At 38.8% G+C, this 23,262-nt stretch overlaps 2 protein-coding genes across 2 annotated transcripts in view; both read right to left on the reverse strand.

Moving 5' to 3' along the window:
* Positions 1 to 13,826, reverse strand: part of atg7 (ATG7 autophagy related 7 homolog (S. cerevisiae)) — a 61,081-nt gene extending 47,255 nt beyond the window's left edge. Inside the window, exons 1-12 of the mRNA XM_085160675.1 lie at positions 13,224 to 13,826; positions 10,642 to 10,843; positions 10,197 to 10,251; positions 9,488 to 9,605; positions 9,249 to 9,326; positions 9,006 to 9,122; positions 8,565 to 8,711; positions 8,116 to 8,204; positions 3,108 to 3,229; positions 2,279 to 2,369; positions 1,959 to 2,103; positions 284 to 442 (exon numbers count right to left, since the gene is read on the reverse strand). Coding sequence (XP_085016801.1) covers positions 284 to 442; positions 1,959 to 2,103; positions 2,279 to 2,369; positions 3,108 to 3,229; positions 8,116 to 8,204; positions 8,565 to 8,711; positions 9,006 to 9,122; positions 9,249 to 9,326; positions 9,488 to 9,605; positions 10,197 to 10,251; positions 10,642 to 10,813 — 1,293 coding nt within the window. The 5' untranslated portion in view covers positions 10,814 to 10,843; positions 13,224 to 13,826. The remainder of the gene's footprint in view (positions 1 to 283; positions 443 to 1,958; positions 2,104 to 2,278; positions 2,370 to 3,107; positions 3,230 to 8,115; positions 8,205 to 8,564; positions 8,712 to 9,005; positions 9,123 to 9,248; positions 9,327 to 9,487; positions 9,606 to 10,196; positions 10,252 to 10,641; positions 10,844 to 13,223) is intronic.
* Positions 13,827 to 14,589: 763 nt separating this feature from the next.
* Positions 14,590 to 22,723, reverse strand: hrh1 (histamine receptor H1). The gene is given in 3 exon segments (XM_085160676.1): positions 14,590 to 18,037; positions 18,040 to 19,316; positions 21,787 to 22,723. Coding segments are annotated over 2 exon segments (1,650 nt in total). The 5' UTR covers positions 19,082 to 19,316; positions 21,787 to 22,723; the 3' UTR covers positions 14,590 to 17,429.
* Between the last annotated feature and the right edge of the window lie 539 nt (positions 22,724 to 23,262).

Below are 23,262 nucleotides of genomic sequence, written 5' to 3' on the forward strand. Positions count from 1 at the left end.
TATCACATGAACACTGGCCTCAGCAGCACTTTGTGAGCATCATCAGTGACAGTAACTAGCAGGCACTGTGCCTTGTGTGCATTTCAAATGAGTGCTTGGTGCGATTCCAATATAACGCTGAAATATGCAGAACAGAATCACAGGATTTCTGAAGAAATGAATAACAGGGATTATGACAGACTGTAATCATTGGCTTCCAAGAAGCAGGGCATGCTTTAACTCTAAAATATGAGCAGAAATACAGACGTCATATTACACAGTTAAGCATTGTTATTCGACGTACCACACCGGGAAAGATTTTGGTAAGTCGGTCAACAGCTGCCATGGCTTTGGACTTTCCACCTCCAAGACAGTCCTCAAACTCATAAAGCGGCTGCCGCACTGGATTGGAGTATGAGATCTTTGCGTTGTCTACAAATGTAATGTGTCGCACTCCCCATCCCTGGAGAAAAATGGAAAAACCATAATCAACCATTTACTGACATGAACACTGACCTAAATGGCGCTTTGTAAACAGTGTCAATGACAATGAGTGGGAGATGGTGTGCCTTGTGTGCATTTAAAATGAATACTTAGTGCAATTACAATCTAACTCTGAAATAATGGGTGCATTAGTGTGCAGGTTAAACAACTGTATAATTTTAGTTCTATTCTACATTACACCAGGCTCAGTCTGAAAGACAATCAAATAACTGGTGAAGCACCAAGGATGATGATTGTACCTGCAGGCTAAAATACAGATCAGAGCTGTTGATTTTCACACTGAAAAAAATATTAAAAGCTGAGTAAGCCTTTTTTAAAAAGTTTTTTAAGTCACTGATATGGATGGAAAGGATTTTTAAAAATGAAAGAAAATCTATTTTGTCCAGTTGATAATTGGACAAGATTATATCATCACAAATAATGTGACATGTCTATGCTTCTGTTCTGTGAGTGCAAATTAATTAAAACGCTAAAGTTGTTTCAGAATTTCAAGTGGTTAGAAAAAGCAATTCAAGATAACTCATTTACAGTATACTGTAAACTTTATGGCACACATCATGTTCAGACACCAAAAGTGTGTCAGCTGATCAGTTTAAGAGGAGGTTTATTTATAGAGAGGTGCTGCCTACACCCCCAGAATGAAAAATAATTAACATCGAACATCTTCTAATCTTTGTAAAACCATATGCCTGGTGAACACATGCCACATGGTTGGAGTGCAGTAGCGTAGGTTCAACTACAACCCCTGCTTTCCTCTCCTCTCTCTCCCCAATTTCCTGTCTATCTTAACTACTCAACTATCAAATAAAGACATTTAAAACATGTAAAAAATTGAGGTGTGTGACAGTGAAACAGTGAAGCTGGCAATTGTTGCAAAGCTTATGAGCTTCTGTTAAAGGGACCTTTGACAAAATAAAGGCTTCAAATATGTTCCTGTGAAAGTCAGTGGTTCCAAAAACACTCTGAACAAACAAGCATCATGTATGTGTGTATATACTGTTAACAGTGGAAACAGTAATGGTAGCACATTAGTTAGAAGAATAATAGTCCTTTTTTCCACTTTTGTATAAATGTAATCTGAGACACACAGTAATATGATAATAATGTTAAATCTACACTTTTTAGGATAACTGCCTTGATAATGGCAGCGGGGCTACTGCTTATTATTGTTGTATTAGCAGTATTTGTATGGATTGTGCTGTAAGTTGCAGTAACCTTTATACGGGTTTCGTAACCTGACTTGCGGCTACACCTTAACATAGCATTAAAAAAAAATACTACCCTTCATCAAAACATAACATTTCTCATCTTTACTAACATCAGTGCTTAAAAAAATCTTCTGTAACGGTTTCTGGTTAAGCAAGTCATAGACCCTAATGAATTAAGAGCCATAACACTTTCCAAGGAGCACTTATCCAAATTCTAGCATACCTTCATCACCCTGTCTACCCACTGATTTGATTTTCTATCCTTACCATGAGTGTCCGGGCAACATTGCACCCAAGTGTCCCAGCACCTAGAAGGAGACACTTTGTGTTGATCACTTTGTCCAAGTCCAGGGAAGGAACCAGCCTCCATCTCATGAGTTTCAGGTTCAGGTCTACTGAAGACTCTGCAAGCCTATAAAAAATTAAGTAAGACAAGTGAAGACATACACTCACTAGCCACTTCACCAACTGTTTGTTATCGCAAATATCTAATCAGCAATCACTGGACATCAACTCAATGCATTTAGGCATGTAGACGTGGTTGAGACAACCTGCTGAAGTTCAAATACTTGTATTATTTATTTCACCGTTTGGGGTCCATGCATTCACTGAGGTTGACCATCCTGGGTCCCATGGCTCCTTTTGGATTTTTCTCCCAGCCGACACTCTTGGGACAAGCTATCAAAAAAAAAAACCAACAACAAAAAACACACTTGCAATGTAAAATAAGCAAAAATCATACAGACATACATACATACAGAAACACTTTCAGGCTAGAAGAACTTTAATGAAACTTCTAATACACCAAAACCTTTATTTAATTGAGATGTGTGGATGTTAATTCACAAACATACAGTCTACTCCCTCTCTATTTTCAGAATTTAGAAGATGGATTAGCTGAACCCGGTGTAAAGTTGGGCCAAGGTTGATTGGTTAATCCTTTTCAAAACAATATTAAATCATCAGAGTAGATGAATCATTTTTTGCTGCATGAATATATCCTTAGCAAATTAATTAAAAGACATGATGAACCACAGAGGTAGATTGAGGAAAACAAAGATTCCTTGTCTGAACTCCACAAAAACCTTCGCAGATCAAAGAGCTACCCGCTTTCCCACCCTGCTATTACCATTTAAATTACTTTCTTCCCTTATTCAGCAGATAAAGGAATAATGGAAACGCTTTGTGAGATTAGCGTGTCCTGAAAAAGAAGCAGTGAGTCTCGGTGGAAAGTGAACTAAGAATGCGTGTTCAATTTAGTATTAATATCCACAAGTGTATGTATCTGAATGCATGCACACATTCACGTGAATACAAATACAAATGCACCGATATACAGATGCACAGCAGCACAATGCAAACTGCACAAATGCACCCATACATAAAAAGAGAAACACAGAAAGAAATAGAGATTACCAGAGTTGTTGGGAAGCTCAGGTAGTTTGACATGGAAGATGACGCTCTGTTGAATGGAGCGGCTTCCCTGCAGAGTTCTGTCCCTAAAACACAGCACTTCCACTGTGTCCAGCTTAGACCCCCTGCAGTGCACACGTACACACAGAAGATGCTACGTGAAATGTTGAAAATAGCACATTCATTCATTCATATACAGTGGGGCAAAAAAGTATTTAGTCAGCCACCGATTGTGCAAGTTCCCCCACTTAAAATGATGACAGAGGTCAGTAATTTGCACCAGAGGTACACTTCAACTGTGAGAGACAGAATGTGAAAAAAAAATCCATGAATTCACATGGTAGGATTTGTAAAGAATTTATTCGTAAATCAGGGTGGAAAATAAGTATTTGGTCACCTCAAACAAGGAAAATCCCTGGCTCTCACAGACCTGTAACGTCTTCTGTAAGAAGCTTTTCTGTCCCCCACTCGTTACCTGTATGAATGGCACCTGTTTGACCTCATCATCTGTATAAAAGACACCTGTCCACAGCCTCAACCAGTCAGACTCCAAACTCCGCCATTGCCAAGACCAAAGAGCTTTCGAAGGACACCAGGAAAAGAATTGTAGACCTGCACCAGACTGGGAAGAGTGAATCTACAATAGGCAAGCAGCTTGGTGTGAAAAAATCAACTGTGGGAGCAATCATCAGAAAATGGAAGACATACAAGACCACTGATAATCTCCCTCGATCTGGGGCTCCACGCAAGATCTCATCCCGTGGGGTCAAAATGATCATGAGAACGGTGAGCAAAGATCCCAGAACCACACGGGGGGACCTGGTGAATGACCTGCAGAGAGCTGGGACCAAAGTAACAAAGGTCACCATCAGTAACACACTACAACGGCAGGGAATCAAATCCCGCAGTGCCAGACGTGTTCCGCTGCTGAAGCCAGTGCATGTCCAGGCCCGTCTGAAGTTTGCCAGAGAGCACATGGATGATACAGCAGAGGATTGGGAGAATGTCATGTGGTCAGATGAAACCAAAGTAGAACTTTTTGGTATAAACTCAACTCGTCGTGTTTGGAGGAAGAAGAATACTGAGTTGCATCCCAAGAACACCATACCTACTGTGAAGCATGGGGTGGAAACATCATGCTATGGGGCTGTTTTTCTGCCAAGGGGACAGGACGACTGATCCGTGTTAAGGACAGAATGAATGGGGCCAAGTATCGTGAGATTTTGAGCCAAAACCTCCTTCCATCAGTGAGAACTTTGAAGATGAAACGAGGCTGGGTCTTCCAACATGACAATGATCCAAAACACACCGCCCGGGCAACAAAGGAGTGGCTCCGTAAGAAGCATTTGAAAGTCCTGGAGTGGCCTAGCCAGTCTCCAGACCTCAACCCCATAGAAAATCTGTGGCGGGAGTTGAAAGTCCGTGTTGCTCGGCGACAGCCCCAAAACATCACTGCTCTTGAGAAGATCTGCATGGAGGAATGGGCCAAAATACCAGCTACTGTGTGTGCAAACCTGGTAAAGACCTATAGTAAACGTTTGACCTCTGTTATTGCCAACAAAGGTTATGTTACAAAGTATTGAGTTGTATTTTTGTTATTGACCAAATACTTATTTTCCACCCTGATTTACGAATAAATTCTTTACAAATCCTACCATGTGAATTCATGGATTTTTTTTTCACATTCTGTCTCTCACAGTTGAAGTGTACCTCTGGTGCAAATTACTGACCTCTGTCATCATTTTAAGTGGGGGAACTTGCACAATCGGTGGCTGACTAAATACTTTTTTGCCCCACTGTATATTTATTTATTTATTTATTTATTTATTTATTTATTCATTCATTTATTTATTTATTTATTTATATTTTACATGTAGATATCTCACATCCATCATGGTGAAATACATGTTAACGTGCCTGTTGCTCCAAAATAAAACTCTGACACCTTATACAGCCGTACTAACACACTTCCTCTAATATGGTCCTGAAAAACTGAGTCACGTTACACAATCAAGCTCTGATAAAAGAACTGAATAGGCAAGACAGGACAGCCATCTATGCCAGTATCAACAGTTTATGTTTAACAGAGAGAAAAAATGTAGTCAAGCACAGGACTGATGAGGTTTGTTTAAGATAAAACCTGCAGAGCATGCAAGCTAAACTCTTAATTGTTGACGGCGAGTTGATATCACAGAAGACTATTGCTAAACAAGCCTCTGTGGGAGTTCCTTTTTTGTACAATAGAAGAAAAAAAAAATGTAAATGCCAGAAAAAAAGAGGGAAAACTAAGCTCTGTGACAAAACACTCCTCAATATATACCTGAAATAAGAGTGTGCAACACTTCTTAACTGATATAAAAGCCACAATTAGAAACATACAGAGATAATTTCACTGACAGTCTCAGAACATAATAAAACATGATCAGTTGTGTGAGATGGATTGTTTCCTCTTGCTCAAAGTTATCAGGTATGGGGTTATGTTATTTCATTTTGATATCTACTCCTACATCTGAATATTTACATTTTTACTCAAAAACTATTTAGTTTCATTTCTCAGCTTGCAAAGCACTCCTTTATTTACCATCTGAAAATAAAAGTACCGAAAAGCTTTCAGATGATTTGCAGTTTTCACCGGCATCATTTATACAAAATTTAAAAAATAAATAAATAAACAAAACAACCTTTTTTCCTCTCTTTTTTTTTTTTACTTAAGCTTGTTAAAATATATCATTGCCCGTGGGATATGAATCATTTTATTTTTTTAATTGTCTGATTGTTGAATCAACCACTTCTGTATAAAGCAAATAAAAATCATAATCGAATATTTAAAGATGATAAAGCACAACCACCTGCTTTGGAGACACTGAGCATAAGCACAAGGTGTTCAAAACAAGCAGAAATCACAGCCTACAACACTTAAAGAGGTTGATTGGATGAAAACACACAATATCCTGCTTTAAAAATGCACTCCTGATGATATGTGACATATACTCATGAAGGAGCCTAATTTAACCACAAAATAAACGGCACCTTGATGTAGGAGGATGTCCAAGTGTGTTGTTTACAGATAACTATTTTCGAAAACATAAAAAAACGTGTCCTTCATAAATGAATAAATTTGTACACTCACCGCCCACTTCATCAGCTACACCTCTTCAACTGCATTTTAACACAAACATTTAATCAGCCAACCACATTGCAGAAACTCAGTTCGTTTATGTAGACGTGGTTAAGATGACTTGGTAAAGTTTATACTGAGCATCAAAACGGGGAAAATAAGGCATAGTTGTTGGTAGCAGACAGGCTGGTCTGAGTATTTCAGAAACTGATGATCGACTGGGATTTCTCCATACAACTATCACTAGGGTTTACAGAAAATGGTCAAAAAAGAGAAAATATCCAGCGAGCAGGGGCTCACTGGATATACTGGAGATTGGCCAAACTGCTTTTAGCTGATAGAAAGGCAAAAACTAACTCAAATAACTATTTGTTACAGGTAGAGCAGCGTGATATCACACCACAACTGTAGAAAGACAAGAGAAACAAAACACACGGACTTGGAAGAATTGGTCGCATTTGTACAAAATGAAAAGGCCAGCAATGGACAGATGCAATGATACTGATGTTTACACCCTCGTGCAATAAAGAGGATGTCCTTTGTATCACAAGACATGATAAGACGGTTGATCAATTTGTTTCACTAACTCATCTAAACGTTAGGGTATAGGAGCTATGGCATTTTGTCTTAAAATAACAGCTGTAATCTTCACATTTCAACTTTTTTTCCTCAAAAGAGTATTTCAAGTTTTTTCTTGAAATAGAATTTCATATTTGATCTTGATATTTTGACTTTATACCAAATGATTAATAAGAATTTTCTTAATGTGGCCTTGTAACAATGTAACAATACAGTCCTTTTACGTGACATATCCTGCAATAGAAACCCTCCATCAACTTTGGAATATCCCAAGAGAGCCTGCTAACGCTTTTCAAACCAAAAAGAATAAGAAATATACATATTCCGTTAAAAGTGTTTAATAACAGCACCTTTAATAGATCAAATCTAGTTAACAATATCTGTCAATATTCTGCAAAGACACCTCATGTGTATAAAACAACACCACCTATGGTTAGAACAAACAGTAGCTGCTGTGTGTCACAGATAGGTATGGCATGAGTTAACAAACCAGCTATGGTCTTTTACCCAGACCAAGCAACTACACCATGCCAAAATAAAAAAATAAATGAATAAATAAAATGTAAAAAAAAATAAATACAACTGAGAAAAAGAAATATGATTCACATAAATGCAATAAATCCACACAAAGTAGTTCAAACAAGAGCGGCAATGTTTCCTGATGGAATTTGGAGATAATTTTGAAAATCTTTTAGGTGGAAAAAAATAATAAATCAGCAAGCAGTGACATCATTATTCATCCTCTTCAAGCAAGGCAGATTAGATCAATATAAACTGTTTGGACAACCTGATTTACATTTTAAGATTAAAGTTTAGCAAGAGCTTAAAAATAAACCTTGTTTATCTGGAAAATTGATATCCTTATAGACAAATGGGACTAGCTTAAAAGCAACAGTCATGTTTCTGTAAGCAAGTGCTGCCATCTAGGAGCACACGTAATTGATCAAATTAATCACATCCCCACTAAACTCTTGCAACACCACTGAGACGAAGCAGCAGCTTGATATTTCTTTTTCAGTCCGAGCGGGGCAGAATAACTTTAGTAGAGTTTCAATTGCTTTTTCCTGATGCAAACATTTTTAAACTGATAAATTTCTCTTTTTGAAATTGATAATTTTTTTAAATTACAAAGGTTTACTTTCCTCACACTGCAGCAGGGTTGGGAAATCAGTCAGGAAGAGGAGCCTTTCATTTATGTGCAACTCATAGTGAAATTCAGCAGGTTTTTCCAAATTACTTAATGACCCACAGCACACATCATTGAGACAACTTCCTCAAAACACAGTCACACATGCACACACACACAGAGTTTACCATTGGTTAGCTACAAGCATCAGTAGATTCCTCAGAGGCCAGCCCGGATGTTGGGACAGAGTACACGGATCATAGATACCCACAGTAACCTAGAGAAAACAAACAAGGTATGTTTACATTAGCAAGGTGTGAATGCGTATATGTGTTATTATGTGAGTGTGTAACAGTAGACAACTTTAGTAAAATGTGATGAGCCAATAAAACTACAGTAGAAATCCAGTTTGAAGCCACAACAAAATAAATTTTAAACCTTATTTAAAAAACGAGTCTGTTTGAATCTTTTCAAACAATTTAAACTATTACAGAATGAACAAAAATAGGTTTGGAAACTTTTGGTGTACTTTAAATCATACTATTATGATATTAATCTAAGTGCAAAAAAAGTAGCAGACACACAGAATAATAACATATAAGTTTATATTTTATAAATATAAAAATCTTCTTGAAACCTTCTTAGTATCACTGAAAAATGTCTCCCAGTCCCCCAGCACGGCCATCTGAACTGACTCATCTGTGTATTTTATTAGGAAATAAGGAACTGCAGTGGCTCCTGTTTTGATGCACAGGCCATCATAAGCATCCTGCAGGGCTGCAATCTAAGACAGAAATTAGAAGTTAGAAAAATCCAGCAAATCAAACATATCACAAGTGCTGAAGTCAGTGCAGCAATTTTCAACCAAGTGACCTGAAAGGCATGAAAACCGAAGTATTCAGTAAAATTCTTTTGGTTTATATAGATGAAGCAGTGGAAGACACTGATAGCACTTTATATTCATCATATAAAATAGCTAATAGTAATTGCAGAGTTTTAACTTTTTCAGAAAAGGTCATTTAAGGATAACGTCAAAGTGTAATATCTAAAATTATATGGTGATCTTTAAAAATCCAACCTGCTTTGCAGAGAAAGCCTGATCTAGGACGGAGGGCGGTCGGACAAGCGTTATCGCCTCTTTGAAACAGAGAGCAGGAAAGCAGAACCAGTAGTAGAAATTGTACTTCTTCAAATCCTGTTTAAAAAGAGTAACCAGAACAAGAGAGAAACATGAAAGGAAACTGGTTACATGAAGTTGTAAAAATGTGGAAACAAAAGCAAAAAAGAACAAGCAAACATATATGATCATATTTTTACGCACTGCAAAGGTAAGGAGAATAAATCTACAAAGGATGGACGGGTCCTTCAGTGCAGCTCCAGACTGTATAGCATCCCAAATCTACCCAACAAAGAGAGATAATACAAAAGAAAAAAATAATCAATAATTTAATCAGGCAATGTTCTGTTGGGAAATATGACCATTCTAATGCCTACTTTATAGATAATCCACTTTCAACATGTTTTTGATGTCAAAACAAATTGCCACTGGATGTCTCTTACCTCCTTGGCTTCTTTCTCCAACAGAGCCTTCTTATCAGTAGTCTTAAAGGCATCAAGAGTGTTGGTGTTGTACAGCATTCCCAAAGCTGGGCAGCAACGAGCGGGAGTTGAACCATCACTAACAGCAAAAAACCAACACATTTTTCATTAAACTGTATGTTCACAGTGTAAACATACTGACCACCAGAAACCAGTGGGCTATATAAAAGTTAATTTTTCCCTATATAGAAGTACATACACAAAATATCTCTGTGACAACTGCACAATCGGATGAAGGCCACGAAATTATTTTTTTTTTCTTTAGACACACAGGCTTTTTGTAACTGTTCAGAGCCCATTTAAAAATACTGGCAGCTTTCAGTGCTTCCCCTCTGCCTCACTGTAGCTGCACCTATGGAATAAGTCTAAACATCCTGGGTGACTTCCTTCTTGCATTATGGCATTCACAAGATTTTCAGAAAACTTGACCTCTAATCTTCAGGTGGAGGTCACCGAGATTCAAACTCGTCCAAGATTTTTAGTAGATGGTATCAATTTAGGGGTCCACACTGTCCTCCCACCTGCCCTGCAGTGTGACCCCAACAGTCTATGCTATGCTTTTATTTTGGCTTTGTTTACAATGACACTGTGCATCACAAGACTCAATGGCAGCAGAAAAACTTAGCAGAAGTATAATGCTTCTTTACACAACATAATACCTTATACTTACACATCAAATGCGCTGTACTCCAAAGTTAGACGGGTAGGCAAACCAAGAGGATCACCTATCAGACATGAAAGTCGATCAGCCACATTGGTAATAGAAAATAGAGATCTGTCAATCAAGTGGGAAAACTGCATTTGGCAGTGAGTGAGTGTGTTGCTTATTCTGTCTTCCTCCCATCACCCTCAACCAGTAATGGCAGATAGCTGTCCCTCCCTGAGCCTGGTCCTGCTGCAGGTTTCTTCCTGTTAAAAGGGAGTTTTTCCTTCCCACTGGCGCCATGTACTTCATCATAGGGGGCAGTTTGATTGTCTGGGTTTCTTTCTATTATTGTAGGGTCTTTATCTTACAATATAAAGTGCCTTGAGGCAACTTGTTATAATGTAGCGCTATATGAATACAATCGAATTGAACTGATCTTTTATTGAAACCACGCCATCAGAATACTCACCATTGTAATAGTATCCTTTGATACATTTGGGACTCTCATCCAATCTGTAGTCATTGAGTTTCTTCTGAGTAAGCTCATGCCAAAAGCCTGCTTCCAGAGCGCTGCTGAAAGGAGCAAACTGCAGCTTAAGTTCTGCAGTGGACGGCGATGCCTCACTGATGTCAGATGCCATTACACTTCACAGGGCGCCACGTTCAACAAGCTGTGAAATAAAACAGCAGACGGCTATGAAACACTTGCAGGCACTATAATAACTTATGACTTAGATACACAAAGAGTAGTAAAAGTAACTCTCGCACTGTTAAAGTAAACAGTCTGAATAAAAGCACAGAATAAAAGCTGCACTTGTATACTGTTTTATTACTTTGGAGTGCCTCAATTACCAGTTCACACTTGCACAACAATTATGGGAAAACTCCCTTGCAAGGAGCTGGCCTGCCCATCAGGAGTAACTTGGGGTTCAATGTCTTGCCCAAAATCACTCACATGTTGGTAGAGCCCTGTGATTAGTGGATACCTCAATCAGGAGCTCCTGCTGATCACATAATAATCAGTTCATTATCTGCTGAGCCCTAAATTTCCAATGCCAATGTTTAATTGACAACCCAGTGAAGAATTTGATTTGAGTAAGCTTATTACTCAGCCAGGTTTAAAATTACTCGATGAGTACATCGCCCAAGATATCAGAGTTGTAACTATATGTGCTTTTGATATGTGAAAGTATCTGCCACACATGCAAATGAAGGAAAAAAAAAAAAAATCACACTATTGTCAGTTGTCTTTTTCTTCTTTCAGCTGCTCCCTTTAGGGGTCACCACAGCAGATCATCTGCCTCCTTCTCACCCTGTCCCTAGCATTCGACTCAGTCACACCAACCCTTTGTAAATCCTCCTTCATTACTAGGGCTGGACTGGTAATGCATATTAGGCATTTTCCTGGTGGGTCAATTTTTTTTTTTCTTTGTTGCTATAATCATACAGGCCACCTGCCATGGTTCACTAGCACTACAAACACTGACACTAGTAGTGTAAAGCACTTTGGGGTCCTTAGGGACTAAGTAAAGCGCTATACAAATACAGGCCATTTACCATTTTAGTCCAGTGGACAATTTTTATTAGTAACCCTGGATAGACCAATATAATCTTTTAATGCAACCATCTCTCCTACAGACACAGATGGACTAACAAAAGCACAAAAAAGGTGTCAGTGAAAAGCCAAGAGAGAAAAAGAAAAAGAAACTAGGCATATATGCAGCAAAATGTTTATATACATATTAGCAACTGCACTGCCAACAGTAGTACCAGCAACCACTACTATAAAGCTCTCACAGTCACAGTACTGCTCCTGTTTCCAGCACTAGCCATGGAGAAATGAAGGAGGAGGGAGAGCAGTTCCAACAAGAGAGCGAGGAAGGTGTAAATAATATGGTAAGGAAATAAATGGAAGGACATGATTATCAAGGGAGACATTCAAGTAAAATAACCCACCATCTAAAATGTAAAATGACCAAAAGCCACTGCTAATAGCTAAAGTGTAGCTTTTAACTGTGCCATGCTGCACTAAAGCACAACAAAGACTTCCTAACCCAACAACAAGTGTACCAACGTGGTTAAAAAAAAGAATAAATATTTATTTATTCATTCATTCATTCATTCATTCATTCATTGATCATAGTCAGCCGCCTGGACCAAATATGCCAGGGCTGATTTGTTGTCCCAGTTGTTCACTTCATCAGTGAATCTTCTCTGAGGTCTTCGTCTTTTCCTCCTCCCTGGCATCTCTATATTCAACATCCTTTGTCCATCCTCTATTACTATTGTGCAGGTCCAAACCATCTCAGCCTTGGCTCTCTAACTTTACCTCCACACCGTTAAACTTCTGATACACTGATTTCTAACCGTGTCCACCTTGGTCAATCCCAACAAGATTTTAACATTTTCAGCTCAACCACTTTGCTCAACCGTCTTTTTGTCAGCACCACAATCTTCAAACCATACAAGACGCTATGATGTGTGGATGGTCTCAGTCCCATCTTATAAAAATTCTCTTTAACTCGTGGTACTGTATATCTGTCACAAATAACCCCATATGTGATGGCAAGCTACATGAACAATAAACTGGACATTTAAAAAAGAAAAAAAGAGGATTCGTGTTTCTTTTCCTGTATCCCATCCACGTGCATAATCCATGAAAAGATAAAGGATAAAGGATTTTAAAATATTTGTGACCAGCTCAGCTGCAAAGACAGCCTAAACTCTGGTTAAATAATGAGCACCAAACCTTCGACACTAAGCATTTAATGGCTGTCAGTCTTGGCATGTTAATGATTAAATTCTACGTTTACTTTTTTTCGTGTCTTTAACTGTTTTCTCTTGCTGAGAAGTAAAGTCAGCTCAACAGAGACCACACAATGAAACCCAGCAGCTTTAGCACTTCAAGCGCTTTTTAACGCGACGAAAATTCTCATGGAAATAAATCATAAAATAAGACATCCCTGCATCACAACACAGACAATTTATGTCCGCTTCAGACAGATACATACATGTTTATACGTTAACGTGTAACAGGACTTGTGCACTTACCATAAAACCTTACTTCCTGGTGAAGGAGATCATGTGATCGCGAGTCTTGTAAACAAAGCAGTGCAGTGTGGGTAAGCTTTAGCTTACTTGCTACGGTTTCTTGTCTTTATGGTGCAAGCACCATTGAGTAAAATACAAAGAACCAAAACATAAACAAGAACGCGCAGACGATAAAGCAGGAGAAAACAGACAAAAACCTGTAGGCGCCGTTTCTTTTCATTTCGGAGACTGCTACAGAGGCTGAAGCGTTTGTAATGAATGTACCGCCGGTTTTAGCTTGTGAAATTACAAACGCAACATAATAGTGGTGAAACCGGTAAAGCTACTTCTGCTCCTACTTTTGGGCTCAATTATGACTTCAGTTTTCACCAGAAATTATCTGTATGTGAACGGCGGACCGTACGGAAACAGGGTTAGGGACCGTAGCAAAACTGTGCTGCTGTACAAAAACGCACGATATAAATTAAAAGATGTCATGTTTTGGCCAGGAGGCTAAAACAAACTGAGAAAATCCCTCTAAGATAATATGAAGCCCACAAAGTGTCACCTCTTTGTATTTGTATTTTCCTGGATGACAACCACAGTATCCAGTGGTAGCCCCTGCACTGTGAAGGACAGCATGTAATAATAGCATCCCCCTTTTTAAAATAGCTTGTTCTACATGGAACAGCTATTACCACATGTATAAGCCACTGAGCTCTTGAATCCTTCCTGAAGGACAACACAGGAACGAAAGTACAAGTGATCAAGGTTTCCTTGTACCTTATCATTTAAACACAAGAACACTTTGAAGTAGCAGATGAGACTAGCGGTTCAACGAAAGCATAAAATGCTTTGAAAGTACTCCGTTTGTTAGATGGAGTACATGTGTACAGTGGAAATCTTCAACGGGGTAAGTTCAGGGACATTGTGTGAGCTGTGTTAACTGGTTTAATGAAACAAGGAAACATCTCACAATGATGCTCATGCAGATGCAGACTGTCGAGTTGTGTTGCTCTTAACTAATCTTTAAAAAAAACCTTGACTGATATAAAACTGCTCCTGCTCCTACAGGTTGATATTTCCCCCTTCAACAGCTCATGGTTTAATCATTGTAAGGTGAGATATATGTGTTATTATTAATAATTTAATTTATTTTTTTTTGTTCAGTTTTTTTTTTTTGCTTGGATAAGACTGCTCCAGGTTTCAATTTTTGATGAAAGTGTGTGTATGTTTTTCTGATTCAGACCTTCAACACAAACTGGTTTATTACAGTAAACTATAAGGTAAAACTGAATTGAGATTTTCAGATCTGCACCATGGAGTCCATTCCAGTTTATACAGATTAAATGAAAAACAGTTCTTATTTTAGCACAAGTAACCTGAGAGACACGCCATAGAAACTCATGAATAATGACCGTGCTGGGTTATTAAGAGAGAGGGGATGAGGGACATTGGCATATTGTTGAAAATGTCTCATGCTCATTTAAATGATCTTCACTTGGTACTACAGGACCTAAACTGTGCCAAAAAAAAATATCCCTTCATCATTACATCACCAGCAGGTTGAATCACTCATACAAGGCAGGATGGCTCTATCTATCATCTTGTTTAGGCAAAATTAGGTAAACTATCTCAACATTGCAGGAGAAACTGAGACTCATCAGAGTAGCCAGTGTTTTTCCAGTCTCCGCTTGTCCATTATAGATGAACCTTTGTGAACTGTAGCTCAGTTTCCTGTTCTTAGCTGAAAGCACTGGCGCCTGTTGTGGTCTTTTACTGCTGTAGCCCATCTGCTTCAAGATTCAACATGTTGTACAATCAGAGATGCTTTTCTGCATACCTTGGTTGTAACAAATGATTATCTAAGTTACTGCTGCAGTCTGGCTATTCACCGCGATCTGTGAAAACAACCTGGCATTTTCTTCCAGAGAACTGCCTTTTGCTGGATATTTTCTCTTTTTCGAACCGTTCTCTGTAAACCCTAGAGATGGCTGTGTGGGAAACTCTCAGCAGATCAACAGTTTCTGAAACACTCAGCTTGTCTGTCACCAACAACCATGCCGCATTGAAGGTCACTTAAATAACCTTTCTTCCCCATTCAGATCATCGGTTTGAAAAGCTGTAGTTGAACAGGTGTACTTAATAAAGTGACCAATGGGTACATTTGATGGAATCTTGCTGCAGCATGGGCATTGGGTTTTGTCCCAGGTTAATTAGGTCATGTGTTCAGCATTTCACATAAATGTTCTTGCCAAAGTCAGCACCTCAAACTAATGACAAAATAAAATTAGAAAAACAGTTTGAAGCTAATAGTGTTAATGACGTGAGGCTCGAAGGACTAGCACATTAGAAAGTTTTATTTTTAGTTTTAGGTGTACATCATAAACAAGACATTGAATGTCATCAATTCTTTTTTTTTCTTTCAGATTGACTTAGATTTTATTTCATTACTGTATCATGCATGAAATAATATGCCAGCCTAAATAGGCTTACAAGACACCAATAACAAAAAACAGAATATAAACCAGAACACTGTACACCCACAGGTTTTAATCATACTCTGGTGATCATTATAAGCATTATTCAAAACCTTTGCCCTCAACATGAGACACCAGGCATTAAAAGCGCATAGGCAGCAACTTCACTTTGACATAAAAGTATCCAAACTACTTTAAAAAACAACAACAAAAAAAAAACACACAAACAGCAAAACATTGAGTGGGACATAATATTCATTACAAAGAGTTACCTCAGGGGAAGCTCTTTGCAGAACCTTTTCAAGCAACAGAGAAACAGCATATAAAATGAAATTTTCTTCCCTTTTGTCTTGTTTTTAATGAGAAGTGTACTCTGTGCAGTCACACACATCCGCCTTCCCATCATCACCTCTTCCAGCTCAATTTCAGTCTCCTCTGATTTGTTTGATTTGGCTGCACAGTGACTCACAACGTTGCCACGCTCATTACAACATTATTTCAGACACTATGATTCACATATTAAAATATGAAATTCAGTTCTTTGTCCCTGCCCCCCCTAAAATATGAAGTGAAACTGTGCAAAACGTAACAGTGTAAGGAAATGTCCTTAATTCCATTTATCCTTATTTTCTTTTTACAAGGAAGTTGCTAGCATAGCTAACACGGAGTTACTGGGAGAAAGAGTTGCACCATGAAGCTCTGTGTATAGCCTGGATGCACTTGAATGCGTTTGTTACAAAATACTGACACAAATCCATTAAAGAAGTCTCAGATTTATAGTGTGCTGCAGCATTTTTTAATCATTTTCGACACTCTTTGGCTAATGACGTGTAGCGACTTGCTACACCTTATAACAGATAAGCAACTTATTCCCATCAGGGAGAGAAACAAAACCTTTCTGCAGTTCGAAAGAACCCTGTGACAAATAGTTTGTTCTGGTAGTAGTTTTGTCTTCATAATCAGGTTTTTGCTCATATATTTCCAATTTCGTTATACTATGTATAATGACAATAAAGGCTTTCAATTCAATATATTAACCTATTAGACTTAATGGCAGGAAATAGATGACAAAGCACGACCAGGTAGAACAAGATCAGAGGTTTTCTTCAAGTTAGTGTAGGTGACTGAATGTGCTTGTTTAGAGTTGCCATTCTTAATTAAAAAAAACATAAAAAAATAAAGACAGGCGGTATCATAATTCAGCCCTTCCTCGATCACTAGTACCAAGCACCAAGATGCATCTAAAGTCTCCTACTCTGTTTAAATAATAAGGAGAATGACTCACAATGTGGTTGTCATTTTCAAAGAAAATCTTCTCCTTGTTCTTTTTTTTAAACAATATTAATCATATTTCACATTATGTGTCATATGGTATATTCCTAGCACAGAAAATCAATTAAAAACATTTTTTTCAAAATACAATTTTTACATAGTTTTTCCTTCAAATTCTTGATGCCAGCTATAACAAAAATCAAAGCTCAAATTCTTCTGTGACAGTCTGTTATTATTATTATAATTACTATTATAATTAGTGTAACATAAACAAAATAAATAACATTAAACTGACATATTATCCTCAGCTTGAGTCTTGAGTCCAAAGAATTGGTGTTTATAAAAATAAAATGCGGAACATAAAAGGAATAGCACACTTTTTTGGTCAATGCTTGATGAGACACTTTTTCTTTTTGCTAATTCTGCTGTTGTCTCAACATTTAGACGCCTGCGATTGTGTTCTGCTCATTTACAGTCACAAAGGAATGTTAAGAATATTTTTAAAGACCCGTTTAAAGTTTCCATTGCAGAGCGGGTATATAAAAGGGTTTAGAGTAGAGTTGATGTAACCCAGCCATATGGTGAACATGTGCAGGTCATGGTGGACGCACTCTCTACAGAAGGCCATGACCATGAAAGCTATGAAGTATGGTATCCAACACAATAAGAAAGCGGCAATTATGAAGCCCAGCTGCTTGGCTGCTTTGTGCTCTTTGTGGATCCTCAGACTGTGGATGCGATGGCGTGATTGGTCAATGAACTTTTGCCACGCCTGTCTCAGAGTAATTTCATTATCCGCGTCTAATTTGGCATCTTCTATTGCTTCCTCGGCCCAAGGTAGAGCTTGGCTGGGGTCGTAGTTGTTGCTGAGCACAGATGTGTATCTCTGCACGTCTGATACCTTGTTGGTATCGCAGACTCCGCTCACTGGGTTTGGCACTGTCACATGGAATTCGTTTAAAGACGCTTGAAGTTTGTTCTCATTATTTCCACCTGAGCAAATCACGTCCTGTGGTGCCGATGGCTGGCTCTGGGGAACCTCGCAGTCTGGCTGCTTCTCCTCAGGAGACAAAGAGCACCTTTAGTCTTTCGTGCCCTTCTGAGACCTTTTGTTGTCATGGCAAGCAATGACGTCTGCTGGCACTTTACACCAATTTTTCTGTGCGCTCTTGATAGAGCAGTTTTACTGTTTTTATCAGCGTCTTCAAGGGGATCTGTCTGTTCGAGAGTATTCTGGTCTAGCAGTTTTTCTGTTTTGGATCCTTTCATTAAAACCTCACTTTCCCTCTTAGGTGACTTGGAGTCATTTTTCACAGGGGTTTGAAGATTTTGTCCATTGTCGTTTTCTCCAAATGAATCAGTTGGATGAATGATTCTCTCTCTGTCCCGTAGATGTTGTCTTACTGCCAAATAGATATATGTGTAAAACCACAACATCAAAACAGAGGGTACGTAGAAGTTGAAGACTGCGGTAATGACCTTAAACCACGTGACAAAACGAAAATCTGTGTCACACTTATTTTCCTCTTCAGGTTTGAGGTCCACGTGTGTGAAAGACCTCCATCCTAAAATAGGAATAACCCACATCATGGACAGCAGCCAGGCTCCAGAAATCATCACACTGGCTTTTCCCCGTGTTCGATATTTTAGGTACTTAAGCGGCTGTCTCACTGAGCGGTACCGATCCAAACAGAGGATAAATAAGCTGAAAATTGAGGCTGTGCTTGCCACGTAGTCCATAATCAGCCAAAACTGGCAGACAGCCCGCCCCAGCTTCCATTCATCCTCCAGCAAATATACCAAGTTCAAAGGCATGACCGTGGTCCCTACAATGAGATCCGCCACAGAGAGGCTAACAATATAGAGGTTCCCTACAGTGTGGAGGCTCTTCTCTTTCTTCACAGCATACAGTACGAGCAGGTTCATTATGATCGTGAGAAGGGAAAGAAATCCCAGAAAAACTCCCAGCAGGGCGTTGTTGATGCGATCATGGAAGGTCAGGGTTTGATTGTTCCTCAATGAGTCACCATCACGGAGTCCACTCCAGCTGTTGTTGCTGAAGTTTACATAGCTGCTGGCATTGTGGCGTAGAGGGTCTGCTGAAGGTGACAGACTAGATTCCATCATGTTAGGTGAGATGGACACCTCTAGATCCTGTCACATTTTGGAAAGCTTTCATCCAGTGCTTGTTTAACTAAACACCATGACATGTGTGGAACGGCAGGTTTTAATCAGTGTGTTTACACTCAATGGATAATGACAAGCTGATTTTCACTCTGGAAAATGTGTATTCCTTCACTAGCCCTGGTCAGTTTATCCACAGTCTACGGTCCATTTTGTTGTAAACCCCAAGTAACAGCATCTGGAAAACACAAAAAGTAGGCAAGATTAGACATGTAAATGCTGTTAAACAATGTTCTGTATAGAGTTCATGATGTGGATGATTGATTTATAATGGATTACATAATTTCATGAATATAATTTAGGGTTAAAAAATGTCTTCACTTGAAAAGTGTAAGAGCTAATGTTGCACGAGAAGAACCTTAGCGAGAGTATACAAGACTTTTCATGGACTGCAGGTGAGCAGATGTCTCTCATGAAGCGCTGCTAAGCTAAAGGTTTATTGAAACCAAAACAACACAAAGACTTAAAGACCTCTTTTCAGGACAAGCGGTGAACAAGGTTTTTGTCATTTTTTTGAAGTGTTTATGTTTAACTTTTGAACTAAATATGTGTACTGTAAAGTTGCTAATGTGCTTGCACTGTTCACTCATATAACCAGTTCTCACGGCATATTGACGACGGTGTAACTAAAGAGGAGAGAAAGCCCAAGTAATAAACGCCTCTTTCCAAGAACCGGTCTGTGTCTGTGTAGTCGTGAAGAGAGGTACAAGACATTTGAAAGTTAACTGTGAGTTTTTAAACACTTTTACTCTTGAAAATAAAAACACAAATCATTATTCAAAGAAGATGACTGAAACATAACCACAGGAAAGCTTAAGAAAACCACCCGAAGAAAGATAAGGTGAAGAAGATACAGTCATGATGCAATATTTCAACACACAGATAAACATTTCCTGTAATCTTTCCACCTTTGCAGTTTGGGTTTGAATTATTATTAGTCTAAAACCTCCCTTATTCCATCTCTTTCACTGTCCAGCTGGCTTTCTTTCACACTTACGCAAGGGGAGGGCGGCGAATCCCTTCAACAACACAGTAGACAAACTGTGTCATAGGCGGAAAGGAGCCGTGAATATGCTGCCAGCGCTGTATGATGGAACCTTTGGATTGATAAAAGCCTATTCAACACTACGCTTGATACTACGTTTGAATGTGAAAAGCACAGCATGACTTATTAAAGCATATCAATATGGTACTGGAAAAGCACTTATCTGAACTGTTTGGGATATTGATTTTTAAGAAAGTAGACAAATAAACCTGTTGCTATGGATGCAGGTGACATTTCTCTTTGTCTTTCTGTGATTAAGGTGTGAAATAAAAGATTTTGCTTTTTTCAGCGGTCCCTGCACTCCCATGCTAATACATGATTTAATCTGTGTGATTTTGGCAATATCATCATGTAATTTCACTTAAATCGAATTGTACTGTACAGGGAAAACAAAACAAAAGCTACATATTAATTTTTTCTTTCTTTCGGCTGGTCCTTTAGGGGTCATCAGCCTCCACCACATCCTATCCTTAACATCCCTCCTCTGTCACACCAACCCTAATTATATCTTCTTTCACTCTTTCTATGTGGTCTTCCTCTTTCGGTGCTGGAATCTATCTGTGTACGTGTCTCAAAGATGACACACATAAAAAAAACCTTTAGTGGGCTACTTATCTTATTGGTTAAATAACAGTAGTGGGGGCTGGAAAGTTTTAGTGATGTTGTCCACTGAAAATTGACTCATACTGATGATTTGATATTAAAATGAGTCGACACTGGAACAATTATTACAAGAAAAAATAGAAATCTAGATTCCAAATAAATGAACTGTGGAGCTTTGGTGTGGATGCTGGGTGGATAAAGTGGATTTAATTAAAGTGTTATGCCTTCAGGGTATGTCTATACATGATTTCCTCAAGCGCAAACACAGACAGGGTAATATCTCAAGAGGAGAAAAAGCAGTTTTAAGACAGAAATTACCAAGAAAACGCACTGGCCAATTGCTAGCTATACAGAAAAATGGGGAAAAGCGAGCATGCATATAACTGCATTTACAGCTTATCTGGCATATTGTGAGCTTCTTGTTACGTGATTTAATTGAATACATTCGAGTGACTTGAATGATTTCGCAAGCTTTTTTTTATTATCTCTGCCTGAGTCTGACTCATTATCTATAACTGCAAATCACGTCTCTCTGTATACAGCCCCTGTTTATACAACAACTGCCCCCACAACACAAATATTTAGGACCTTCATTGCTGACGAAATTCACAGAAGGCATAAATAAACCTGTTGCGCGTTTTCTGCATTTGAGCAACGCACTTCTTGTCACAGAAAAAAGGAAAGGGTGATTTATCCGGTACTAATTGCACAATATGGTTATCTGTCTAATCTCATAATAACACTGATGAACCGTGAGACCTAACGTCTATTAAACTGAAAAATGGCTCTCGTATATACTAGTCGGCGTCAAAGAACCACCTGTTGAGCCGCAGCAGGAAACGTTTAGGTTTACAGCACCGCCTCAAACATGTATAGTTTCTAAGAATAGTCGTGCTACAAAATGCTTTTCTCGGTCGTCTTAAAAAAAGTAAAAAGTTAAACGGTTTAAAAAAATAAGTTAGGCTTAAGTGCGAGAGAAAGTAGACGATTTCATACTTGCCATTGATGTAGAGGTGCATCTGGAAGAAAATCCTCGTATTCCAGTGTGTATTCCCGGTGAAAATTAGAAAAGGATTGTAGGGGCAGAGGTTGGGATTGCGAAGAAAAACGTCTGCTTCCTTCCCTCCACTTTCTCCTCAGCGCTCTCTTTCTCTCTCCCTCTGATGAACTTTGGAGTTTCTATAATATTCCAGCGGAGAGCCTACTCCTGCAATAAAAAAATATCCTGTTGCTTGAACGGGATGAGCTGGCGCACTTTAATTTGCAGCGGCATGATTCAGTGCATGATTCACTGTACAAGACGCAGTGAGCAACTTCCATTGAGCTCTACCACGAAATCTGGAGATAAGAGATTTTAAAAAGACACTGGATGCTAAACACTACGGTTTTCAGACAGAGTGCGGAAACACCTGTTTGTCTTTACATTTCTAACACTCATTTAAGCTACAATTGTGCATATGATTAACATTCAGCATAATGGAAAGATGATGGGACATCAGTAAGGATCAGCAGCAGGGATGAGAGACCACCCGTAAGAGGCAATGATAACGTCAGAAATTCCTCCAATCACAAAACAGAAAAGGAAATGACGAAACTGCGTGATCTGTGTGCCAAGAATGGAAATTTGTGAGAAAAAGCGGGTGTCCTGAACTCTTGAACTCGGGTTGGGTGTCAGACGATCCAGTGAAGACACTTAAAAGTTTAAATGTAACTGTAAAATTGTATTGGTGATTTGGTGTGGATTGTATTAGTATTATTAAGTACGTGTGTGTGGTGGGGGTTGCACAAGCAGTGAGACTACTTGTAGGCAACTTGAGTCATCAGAGCTAATTTTGTGCAGTAGATGAGAAGATAATACGAGGAGAAATACTTTACTTACACCATATTTAGGTCAATCTTTATTACAGCAGTTGAAATGATGACAAATAATATCTACTGCACAAAATGACGATAATCATAATATTATCCTGCAGATAGATATCTGTCTGCGAGACAGACATATAATGGAGGCTGATGTGGTATGAAACATTTCCTGTATCTGTCCTTGTGGAACTGGAGCTGAATCAGCCTGCTAGAGAAGGTTTTCTGCTGACTGTCCGGTAAATGATGCAGAGGGTGGTCAGGATTTTGATGAATAACAATTTATCCTCTCCACAACTTCAGTTTGAAGTTTGAAGCCAGATTCATGGAGCCAGTCTTCCTAATCAGGCTGCTCTAATGCTGCTCCCCCATCAGACCACAGCAAAGCACCCTGCACACGACAACTGACTGATCAAAATCATCATTTTGCTGCACACGCTGAAGGATCTCAGCTTTTTTTATAAGCAGTAGATCCTACTTTTTCCACTTTCTGCAGCAGCCTCTATGTTGGTCTTCCAGTTCAACTTGTTCAGCCTCCTTCATATCAACACCCTGCCCCTGGACAGACAAAACAGCTGTCCTCTTCTTTCAAAAGTCACTTTCCACCTCAATGATT

Source organism: Neolamprologus multifasciatus, chromosome 5, assembly GCF_963576455.1.
Source record: "Neolamprologus multifasciatus chromosome 5, fNeoMul1.2, whole genome shotgun sequence".
NCBI lineage: Eukaryota > Metazoa > Chordata > Actinopteri > Cichliformes > Cichlidae > Neolamprologus > Neolamprologus multifasciatus.